Consider the following 12,151-nt stretch of genomic DNA (forward strand, 5'->3'; position numbering starts at 1 on the left):
TAGAGTTTTCATACGTTTCCCGTTGATGAAAACCGTCGCAAGCAATGGGCCGCCGCGGTAAAAAGCGAAAGTTGGATTCTCATACCAGATCATCCATTGCGCGCAAAACATTTCGTAACCATTAAGCTTCTCTATTATTTTGAGTGGCGTACATGAGCCAACCTACGATCTTAGGATTGTTATTAGCGCGTCATTACAATTTCTTGCCGCACTGTGTGAAAGCTAGATTAGGATTAGCCTTGAATGTATAGGTCGAGCGACCAGATAGATGCACCACAAATCACGTCACATTCAAATTTATTTTCATCTCAACGAATTGTGCTACTTGCAGTGTAGATATCATATCACACGTTCACATGCGCAGGCAGCACAGTCACAGTTGCGGTAATTGCAGTGTGGGTGTCATGAACAAGCCTAAATGCGTCAATTAAATTTCGAGCGCGAAATAAAATGTACAGAGTTAGTGCAGAGTTGCAGCGATCGGACGGCCGCGGCCTACAGGTCAGACTGCGCGGTCCTACACAGCCGGCGTCGCCGTCGGGACGGTACCTCGCCGGTCCCATCACCGAGGCGATCACTTCTGTCATCGCTCACGGCGACGTAGAAATCAGCTACAGCTTGTTTTTAACATGAAATAGTTCTTAATAAAAATAAAAAAGACGCGCCCTGTACTAAACCACTGGCGCGATCGGGAGCACCGATCCGATCGACGGCATTTCGTCTCGCGGACGGAAACCGAAGCACCAGCCGTCTCAGCGAGGCGGCACGGCTAGCTTGCAAGTACACTACGTTTCGTTTGCTAATCGCACCAAAGACACCGTTTGCTATTCGTTTGCTATTCGCACTAATTCATTTAAGTCCACGTTAATCGTGTAGTCAAACATAAGCGCATTATATGATGAGCTGCAGGCTAGATCACAAGCGCTGTCAGCCGTCACTGCGGTGGTCAGCGAGCTAAGCCTACCGTCTCGTTCGGCCGTATTCCAATGGAGGTGAAATGCAACAACGTTTCCCTGGGTGCACGTTAAAGAACCTCACGTAGTCAAAATTACTCCGGCGCCCCCACTACCGTGTGCTTCATAATGAAATCGTGGTTTTAACACCCTCCACCCCCATCCCATTAAAAAAAAAAAAAAAGCGCCATCCTCGCGTGCAAGCGGCGGAGGCGAAAGTGGGCGGAGCCTAGGCGACGTCGCTATAGGGGCTAAAATATATTGACGGTGCCTACCACTGTTTACAAACATGGTGTAGGTCCAAGTAGAGTGTACTAGACATTGGTCGAGTGGACCGAACGGCGCTCTGCCGCTGAGGCGCCGCGTGTGGAAAAATAGTGCGAGGGCGCTGCGAGCGAACTGAATTGGGGTGGAGACGCGCTCCGCGGCATATTCAACGTACTTTCGCTGCGGGCGCCGAGGCCGATTGCGCACAGTACGCTCTTAAAATAGCGCTTTATTTCAACTGCAAATTTATGTTTACACCATTTTGCCAAACATATATATTTGAGGCATAGATCATACAACGCGACGTCTTCAATTTTGCTGTCGTTGTCAAGCGCGTCATCTGCTAGCGAGCGCGCGTTCGCTACGCGGACGCTGGCGCACGCGCAGTTTTTCTCGCAGAACCTCTGTGCACTACATTTTTTTAATGGTTTAGTTGCTTCGGTGCGCCCATGACTCTTGACGGCTGGTGCCAAATCTAGTTTTAGCCAGGTGAACTGCTGTTTTTACCACTGTCCTCTAAAAGTAACTGGCATCTCCGCGCCATGAAGGCTACGTAAGAAAATTTTATTATTTGTCGTGTCATTTTACACGCGCTTTTTGTTGGTGGATATTGATCAGGGACAATGATCGAAGAAAACAACAGTAGAGTGAAATAAACCAGGTTGATTAACTGCGTGGCGCGAATAATGACCAATGTATGTTTAGGTAATTAAATGAAAGGGTACATAGACATACATATTTACGATGTATATATATATATATGTGTGTGTAAGGGAAACATCACAAATATTCTAAATGCAATAATTGAAAAAGAGAGAACTCCCAACCGGGGGGGGGGGGGGGGGGATAGGCGCACGTGTTTGCAGTAACAAACACACTTATTAGTGAATACTGGAAATAAAACTCTCATTCGCAGAAATAGTATTCATAGCAGGCAAAACCATCTTGTGTGCGTGTGTGTTATTATTATTATTATTATTATTATTATTATTATTATTATTATTATTATTATTTATTTAAATAATATTATTATTATTCTTATAGTTATTATTTTTTTACTTATCTTATACTGTATGACGCGGAATAGTCATTTCCGTTCGAATGTAACGCATAACAGCACTATTGAAATCTCAAAGGTGGGTGACTGCATGCAAGTGAGGACTGTTATTCCGAATAATTTTGCTGCCGGAGAGTCGTGGCTGTTGCGCAGAGGCGCAGTTCCTGAGAGAATTAACGGACGGGTGTTAATAAGTCCTGCTTAACAAGTTCTTAGCTCTCATTCAATATAAACGCCCCGTTTTGGGGCAGCCTGTAAATCTGCTAACTTCATTCAGACAAGAATTTTTGACAGTCTCACCATCATTGCAACCCATTAAAACTGACTGCCCCATGTGGTACCACACTTCTTCAACGAACGCAACAGATCTGAACATATCTCTACGTGTATGTGAGACATGCCGTTCCTTTAATTGTTTCATTATGGTCGTTATGATAGTTCACCGGATAACTGAAAGCAGCTCAACTCTGACAACAGAGTTGAGCGGTCATACATTTGGGAACGGCATTACATTTACGCATGAAATATAGGATAAGCGTAACATGTTTTTCTCGGAAATCAGACTATAGAATAATTTATGTTGTTTACACCCCCAGAAATAAGCCGAAGAACGCAGCTTTTTTTTTTTCTTTTTTTTAATATAAGCAAATTCTTGGGTTTTACGTGACAAAAACACGATATGATTATGAGGCACCCGGTTTAGTTCTTGCCACCTGGGGTTCTATAACGCGCACTTAAGTAGAAGTTCACGAGTCTTTTCCATTTCGTTCCCATCGAATTCCGCGACCTGGATTGAACCCGCGAGCTCCAGAATTAGCAGCGCAACGCCGTATCCGCACTAATTAGGCTACCGCGCAGGCTTTCTTTCTTTTTATTTTCTTTTTTGAAGTATCGACTGGAAAAAAAATTCCACGTGTGGCTTACGGCCAAAGATTAGCATATAGAATGGCTAACTAAAACCGTTTACAGCGCTCGAGGTCCGACTGCAATAAATGAACCCGTATCAATTACTCCGCAGTCTCTTACGCGAGAAAGGCGGAAACTTGAATGGAATGTTGCACTGCAGTTTACTCCTTTTTTTATACTATACCAGTGCTTCCCGTAAATCAAAGTACAAGGTGCCGGATGGGGCAGATCTGCTTTACTTGTTTGAAGCGGCAAGCAGGAAGGTTAGATATGTTGCTTCGTCTGCGTTTCGTAAGGCCTACTGATAGAAAACTATATGCGCAACAATACACACGAGAGATACCTGTTGCTTGAAGAACGCGAAAAATATTTTTTCTCCAAAGGGAACCGCACAATAACATAGTAGAATGAAAGCCGACACTGCGGCCGCAATGCACGCGCAATCACCGAGCGGCATTAGAAAATAATAAAAAATAATAAATAAAGAAGAGAAAGGAAAGGAAATTATTCTTAAGGCATAAATACATGTAATAGGCAATTATGAACCCCATTTGATTGGTCTGAACGCAAATACCAGCGCGCGAAGTAGTACGAATGACCCTGCCGAGCAGTATCGCCAGCAGTTTCCAACGGCGCGACCTTGATGCGGTCCAATCCACTTCGACCGCAGCGCCGCCCCAGTAATTTTCCACGTCGGGTGCCTCACTGCAAAGCATGCGCCGCCCTAGCCGCTCGTCCCACTCGACCATATTCTAGTACACTCTAGCCTTTATTCTATGCTGTCGTGTTCACGACCTACTGAAACTACAGACCTGCACAGATGTCCGGTTTTTATGGGAGCAGCTTGCGCCCACTTTCGTTCAACCAGTGGCCATACGTGGCGCTTTTATAACCTGTTCGTCTGATTTTTTCCGCATAATATCAATCCTAGAAAGAATTCGTGTACTATTTTCGTGTAATTTCGCGCCAGTCCACACAAGAAAAAAAAAAAAAAAAAAACTCACTGATGGAGTGATTGTTTACATGTTTGTTCGGCCCGTCAAATATGCATCGAAAAGTTTTTATGAAAATATGAAAACTGATGCTATAGTCCTTGCTTTGTTCTGATTTACATGATGGCACACAGCAGTATACCACAATGTGAATGTTTACGTTATCCCATCTGTAATTAACTCAAGCAAGCTGCATGTAGCTAAAGCTGAAGTTACATGCCTTCTGCAGCGTCTGCAGATTCACGCAGTTTGTGTGTGGTCTGCGTATACATATCGTCTGCGTGATTCTTTTAAATGTCCTTGTTCATATCAATATATCAAGTTCTTTATTATTGTATTTATTTATTACTCCATTGTACTATATTTTATCCTATGAATCTTCTTTTAATCAGATTTTTTTCCTCTACTGCGAAGGCAACGGGAGGAAATGTTGTCGTCTGCCGGCTGTACTCGTTGAACTTGGACATCGTAACAAGCGCTGATGGATGGGAACACAAAGAGGAGACAAGTAGACTAGACGGGCGCTAGTTTACGGACTAGCGCTAGGACTGGACTAGCGCCCGTCCAGTCTACTTGTCTCCTCTTTGTGTTCCCGTCCATCAGCGCTTGTTACGATGTCCAAGTTCAGCTACAACCAACTAGCCCAAATTTCTGCTTTAAACTGTACTCGTTGTTTTCCTTTCTTGCACCGCTCTTCCTACTGTACCTCGTGATTGAAATGAGAAGCAATCATTCGCAAATTTTGTTTTCTTTTTTATTTTCGTGAATTTATGCATTTACAAGCAATGTAAACGATCTGGGGCTGCCGAAATAGCGGCACGAGCGCTGGAACAGATCGCAGAAGCAGACGACAGCGAACAGGTTATAACTAGCGCCACTCTGCTCGTACGTTCTATCCCTAGCAGGAAAAGGGGTCAACTAGACCAGGCGCGCTGGAGCAGGGAGATCTGTGCAGGTCTGTAGTTCAGTAGGTCGTGGTCGTGGTCTCGCTAGCCGTGGCCGCACGTCTGTATACACGATCTTTCACAAAGTAGCCACAAGTTGCAGTTGTTTTTGTGCTAGTTTTGTGTGCAGTAACCACGCTAATCTGGCCCTAAGTTGAGTTCGCAGCCTTTGTGGCGAAGTGTCAGTTCAACCGCGGAGTGACCGCGTCCTGTCACACAGCTGATTCGAAGGACGCACATTCGAGAAAAACGCAGAAAGCCGCGACTGTGCTGGCGCTGGTGCTTTGCACCTTTTAGCGCTTTGTCGCGCGGAACCGTGCCAGCTCGAATGGCCGCATAAACACGACAGCACCGAAATGCTGGAGGAAGACTTGAAATCGCCGCGCTGCGCCGTGTGCGGCCTGCAACGCGCAGCGAACGCCTTGCTCCTCCCGCTGCCCGACCGCACCGTCGACGCGGAGCTGCACCGTGCCTGGGTCGACTTCGTGCGAGGGTGCCCCGACAACGACCACTGGGAGCCCGACAGCCACACCGGCTTCGTGTGCACGCTGCACTTCACCTCCAACTGGCTCAGACGCAACGGTGGCAGGTTACTGGGTGCCAGGACCGGCGCGGTGCCCACGCTGTACCCGAGTCGGGAGCAACTCCGCCGCATCGCCGAAGCCAACAGCGTCGCCGCTGCAGCCGCGCAGGGTTCGTGGAATAAGTACGCAACCTGCCGGCGTGCGTGGCACTTTATTGCTACCTCGGCACTGACTCGTCCCCTATTTGCATGGCGCGTATGAACGACACACACGTATAAGCAGTGATGCTCGTTATGTGTGGCTTAAATTAACTACTGTCTGTGATATGCAGACGACTTGTCAAGTTTACTTCACCAGCGATCTTGCAGGTTAATTTTCACATCCACAATGATGAAGAATTGCAGAAGTGTCCAGTGCTGGACTAGTTAGTTATAAGCATGGTGAAAAAGGGTGAAAGCAGAGCGAAAACAATGATACACAGAAGAATGTGGTGTGCTGTGTGTCCCTTCTGTGTGTTGTCGTTTTCGTGCTGTTTTCACCCTTTTTGATCATGTTAAAGAACTCTTGGACATTGGAACAGCAGCCTTATAACCACACCACAAAATAACACAAGCTTGCGTTCTAAATTTGATGTTTTGCTATGCCCGTCAAGCTCGACTTGTCACTCGACTAGGAACGTTACCGTGCCATAACCACTAGTTTGGCATTCAGCTCCCCTGCTATGGGTAGAGGTTCCCACACATGGACATAGCCAAAGCGACTACATTCCAATGGGGGTGACACGCGCAAATATTAATGAACTCTGATATTAGTACATGTTGAAGGAACTCTGTGGGTTTCAAAGTGATCGGTAGGCCATCACTGCAGCACCTTTCATGAGCACTGTTTCTTTGGGATGTAAGATCGTTGGCAGTAATCCTTATCAGGTCAGTGGTAACCAATCGCAGTGCATGGGCCTGAAAAAAAATTGGGGAATCTGTGCAGAAAGAAACCCAAACTTTCTTTAACGATTGTGATGAACGCTGTTCTTGTTTAAAGACTATTTGCTTATGTAGAGCACATTACTAATTTGGACGCATCTTCACTGGGAAATGCCTCGGTCGGTATAAATTTGAGGCATTTCAACACTGTAGACACGTACAACAGAAACCAGGCCCATCACGTGCACTGCACAGAACTCTTCACCCGCAAAGTATTTTTCAGTGCCCTTCATGGCTGTCTAGAGCATGTGAGCGATAAGCTTCCGACCTTTGGCGCTGCTTACTTTAAGAAGATGAAATAGTTTCTTCTCAGCATGTCCTGCCAGGGGGACAAGGCATCGCCACTTGTGGTCATAGCGTTTAACATTGTGAAGCTCCCCCTTTCTGATGATTTTGTCTGCTGATAGGGGGAACCACCAGGCTGTGAAGGCATGACGATAGGAATGGTTCTTGATTAGCATGGTTCTTTACCAGGTTCATCGCACGACCCATCAGCGGCCCGAGTCATGAGAATGGGGGAGATGGGCAAGGCAAAAGGCTATGACCGCAAATAGCGATGCCCTGTCCCCCTGGCAGCGCATGCTCAGAAGCAACAATTTCATTTCAGTTTCCTAAGGTAGGCAGGACCAAAGGTCTCAGAAGCGCACCACTCCCACGATCTAGACAGCCTTGACGTGGGCTGTACTTGTTTGCACCTGTGAATGTTTCATTGCTGTCTCATCACCAGGTGATATATTTTCGAGCAAGTAAGCGCTTGAGTTTGAAGCCACTGTTGACTGTGTGTTGATGCTGCGCCGCTTTGCATTTCTCCGTGAAATGTTAATTGCGTTCCTTGGTTCTCATTGCCGCAATGCTTCTAGACTTTGCGTTTGCAAGCCAGCATGCACTTGTGTTCTAAACCACGCTTTGTGGTGCGTTAAAAATGTTCCCGAAAAAAAACAAGAAAAACTCGAACAATGCCAATTCCACACCAACTGTTTCAATCACTCTTTTTTACTAATGACAAAAGAGTGGAATAGACTGGGCCTTTGTTTCAACAGAACATCACTGGGTGAATTCCTCCTAACTGTGCAGCATGACGTGTAATTTATGAATGGCTTATAGTGAATTGTACTGTTTGGTTGTATGTTATATTGCGAGTGCTTATTCTACTACTGAATGTATATTTTTTTTATTTATGTGTCCTTAATACGTGTTTCTACATTGTTTATTGCCAATAGCACTTTCACTGGTATTTTCTTTTTATTATTGCAGCACATTTTGTTCATATTGTAAAGGTGTTTATTAGACGCCAGCCGTTTGGGCCGTCCGTTGTTTGAAGGTCCGAGCTCTCAGCATGAGCGGCATTTCTCGAGGAAAGCGCAGAAGGGAGGAAAGTGCTCTGCCTGCGTTATATGGTATCAGCCGGTAGAGAACAGTGGATGATAAGGGTGGCATATAGAATCGAGCGGAATGCATCGCTACAAAATCGCCGCGAAGGAGTCGACCGAATTTTCAACCTTTGGCAACAGGACCGCGATTTTGTAGCGATGCCTTTTCCACTGCCACTCCTTGCGCTTCGTCAGTGGTATAAGAGTGGCCCTCTGCCTGCGTTATATGGTGTATCAGCCAGTAGAGAACGGTGGATGATAAGGGTGGCATATAGAATCGAGCGAAATGCATCGCTACAAAATCGCCGCGAAGGAATCAACCGCGCTATCATAGCCGAATGACGGCATTTTTTGTTTAGACAGTCACTGTCCTCGTCGGCGGAGACATGGATGGTTTAGTCGGCGCCGCTTAAACAACTGAAGTCGCCGCGACCGTGTTGGTAGTTAACACGTCAATGAATAAACGTTGGACGCGCCGAGCCAACTCGAATATCTGTTCCTTCACGTTCCTATATGAGCTCGTAATTATGAAAACGTATGATTGTTCATTAGCTTTTAAAACCACAGAAGTTTTCACCGTTTATTGTAACAGTTACCATGATGATCAGAATTATCCGAGGAATACAAAAATTACGGGGACATCAATAACCAATTTTGACAAACCTTGCCCATTGAAAGCCCGGCACACGCGGCGTTTCCCCAAAACGCGCTCGGATGTTAGGTAAATCAACTTGCCGCATCATCTGTGGCTTTCGTTTGTCCTTTTCTTTCCTTTTTAGCTACATGTTTTTACTTCTTTTTTGAAACGAAGCGATAGCCTTCTTTGATTTTGGGTGCAGAATAATTGTTGCCGCTGTGCAGGCAGTTAAAATACGCATTTTCGTATTGATTTCTGCATTCTTTTTCTATTATTCTAGCCACATGGTGCTGTCGCGATCGCAGCATGGCCCAAATGCATATCACGATTTCTAAGATCATAGTTTTGTTCTTGCCTGGATCGTCTGTCTTTATACTTCTATGCGTGAAGTTTACTATCTGTGACTGCGCAACATGTTTATTTGTCTTGTTTGACGCATTATATACAGTGGCGTTTCCTTAGATACATAGATTTATTGCAGACTTATACGTATATTTAAATATCTTGTTGCGAGGTTTTGTGTATACAAGCAGTGAAATTGGTTTCACGCAACACTTTCTTGCCGTTTATCTTGGCATTTGTATATTCCATTCTATCTTCGCATTTCTAATGTATATATTGCGGAACTTCTGCTTTTTATATATACTCGTTGTTGCACCTATATTTTCGATGCAATTACAATATACGACCGGTAACATCTGCTCCTGCGCAATCCATTGCAACGAAGGACAGCGTCATTGAGGTCTTTCCCTGGCCATTGCATATGTACAAAAATGTAAACAAGGTTGTTAAATGACAAAGATTCATCAAAATATTTGTCAACTTGTTCATTTTATGACCTTTACGTTTTTCATACCAGCTGCATGCACTGCTTTGCTGGTTTCGGACTGATATAGTTCTAAAGTTCGCGTGATATTTTCGTTACTTAATAGATAGACAAAAAAAAAAAACGCGGAAGCATTGATATCAGCTATTACTGCCACAATTTTTGGGACATACGAAGCTATTCTTTTATGAAACAAACACATAATTTACTTGTCTTGACTGTGCGTATAGCGTTAAATAATTCGTTTTCAGCACCTATTATACAATGGCAATGGCAATGCAGTTATTATTCATGTATTTGATTCCTCGACAACTTTTATAAGGAGGAGGCCGCGTTGCAACTTGAGCCCCCCCCCGAAAAAAATTTCTGGCTACGCCACTGGTTGAAGATGGTTTCGTTGAGTGCTGCAGGTGTTTCCGTTCTTTTTTGCCGATTTACTGAAAAAAATTTTTCGTGTTTCGTTCATACACCAACAAGCATAACTATAGTTCTAATAAAGATTTTTCAATGATATTGTTACGCGAATGAAGGATTAATTATTGGAGACTATTTACAAAATATATTTACAAAGGATAGCTGAAGAGCTGGCCAGTTCAGCCGACAGCTCGAGAGCAAAAAGCGCAGTTCGTCTTCTTCGTCTGGGCGCCTGCATGCATCGTCCAGAAGAAACACGCAACATGCATGTATCATTATCCCCGGTGGCAGAAGCATCGTCCCGGTGCATCTAAATATCAGTGGGAACAAGAGGGTAATACGGTTTTAGGCGTGCGACATGCACAACGTCAGTGGAAGTCGGGGCAGATGAGGCACTGGCACTGACTGGGGCAATTTCATATGTAACTGGAGTCACGGCACGTAGCACTCGATATGAGCCTGTGTACCGAGACGGGAGTTTTTCAGACAGGCCAACGTGACGAGTCGGTGACCACAGGAGTACCAGAGATCCAGGCGAAAAGTGAACGTCTCTGTGATGTCGATCGTACAAACGCCGTTGGTTCTCTTGGGAGGTCAGGAGGCGAGCGCGGGCAATTTCGCAAGCTTGGGCTGCCCTGGTGATGGCGTCAAGTGCATATTCGCTGGTCTCTGCTGCGGCGGATGGAAGGGATGTGTCCTGTGGCAATGTGGGTTCTTGGCCAAACAACAGAAAGAACGGGGAATAGCCGGCAGTGTCGTGACGCGAAGAGTTATATGCAAATGTGACATACGGTAGGACATGGTCCCAATCAGTATGGTCAGACGAGACATACTTTGCAAGCATGTCTGCCAGGGTTCGATTGAGAAGCTCTGTGAGACCATTAGTCTGTGGATGGTTAGATGTAGTCAGCTTGTGCCTGGTTGAGCAGGACTGCAGGATGTCAGCGAAGCCAACGCGAAAGAACGGCTCCGAAGGAATGTTGAGCGGTTGAAGGCACCCGGCAGGGAGCTTTGATGGTGTTTTTCACCGCTGGCATTCATCACACGGCGCAATGCATTTCCGTACGGAGCGGGCAAGGCCTGGCCAAAATAAGCGTCGGCGAATCCGGTCGTAGGTGTGGGACACGCCGAGGTGACCTGCCGTTGGAAAGTCGTAAAGTTCTTGGAGAACAGCTGACCGGAGGTGCTGAGGAATGATGAGGAGTAGGGCAGGACCATTGGGGCGGACGTTGTGGCGGTATAATACACCATCCCGGAGAACAAACAAATGAAGGGACGAATCAGAAGGCGAAGATTTCAAACAATCAATGATGTCGCGCAAGGTGGCATCATGGCATTGCTCGTCGGTGACGTGTAGCAGCTGAGAAAACGCAAACGTCGGCATCGGTGTCAGGGTCGGCGGGAGGTTCGTCCACTGGATAGCGTGATAAGCAGTCTGCGTTTTGATGTAGGCGGCCCGACTTGTAGGCTACTGCATAAGAATATTCCTGTAGCCGCAGAGCCCAGCGACCAAGCCGGCCGGTAGGATCCTTGAGTGAGGAAAGCCAGCAGAGCGCATGGTGGTCCGTGATTACAGAGAAATGCGTGCCATACAAGTACGGGCGGAATTTAGAAACCGCCCAGACAAGAGCCAGGCATTCACGATCTGTAATCGAATAGTTGCGCTCTGCTGCTGTGAGGAGGCAGCTAGCTTAGGCGATAACACGATCACGTCCCTGTTGGCGTTGGGCTAAGACGGTTCCGATACTGTGACCACTGGCATCAGTACGGACCTCTGTAGGAGAGGACAGGTCAAAGTGGGCCAGAATACGTGGCGTGGTTAGGTGGTCAGGTGGGCAAACGCGGCAGTTTGAGTGGGACCCCACGTAAACGGCACGTCCTTCCTCAGAAGATCAGTAAGTGGTCAGGCAATCGCTGCGAAGTCTTTAATGAACCGTCGGAAGTAGGAGCAGAGTCCTACAAAACTTTGGACGTCTTTGACAGACTGAGGTACAGGAAAAGACGTGACAGCACAAATTTTCTCCGGGTCTGGTTGAATACCGGAAGTGTCGACGAGGTGGCCCAGCACTGTAATCTGCCGACAACCGAAGTGACACTTCGAGGAATTTAGTTGGAGCCCAGCCTCGCGAAAGACTTGAAGAACAGCTGATAAGCGCTCAAGGTGTGTCTCAAATGTAGACGAAAATACGAGAACGTCATCTAGATAGCAAAGGCATGTTGACCATTTGAACCCTTGAAGCAAAAAGTCCATCATACGCTCCGAGTACGCACATGCGCGCCT

The 12,151-nt window shown here is 46.2% G+C and overlaps 1 protein-coding gene across 6 annotated transcripts in view; it reads left to right on the forward strand.

Annotated features, from left to right (window-relative positions):
- The first annotated feature begins 5,102 nt into the window (after positions 1 to 5,102).
- Positions 5,103 to 12,151, forward strand: part of LOC119453913 (zinc finger protein 25-like) — a 50,055-nt gene continuing 43,006 nt past the window's right edge. For 2 of the 6 annotated variants that reach the window (XM_049667046.1, XM_049667047.1), the window contains exon 1: positions 5,113 to 5,842. In XM_049667046.1, coding sequence (XP_049523003.1) covers positions 5,476 to 5,842 — 367 coding nt within the window. In that variant the 5' untranslated portion in view covers positions 5,113 to 5,475. Of the gene's footprint in view, positions 5,843 to 12,151 lie in introns of all 6 variants that reach the window. The other 4 variants (XM_049667051.1, XM_049667050.1, XM_049667048.1 and 1 more) reach the window with 4 other exon arrangements.

The sequence above is a fragment of the Dermacentor silvarum genome, chromosome 5 (genome assembly GCF_013339745.2).
Source record: "Dermacentor silvarum isolate Dsil-2018 chromosome 5, BIME_Dsil_1.4, whole genome shotgun sequence".
Lineage (NCBI taxonomy): Eukaryota > Metazoa > Arthropoda > Arachnida > Ixodida > Ixodidae > Dermacentor > Dermacentor silvarum.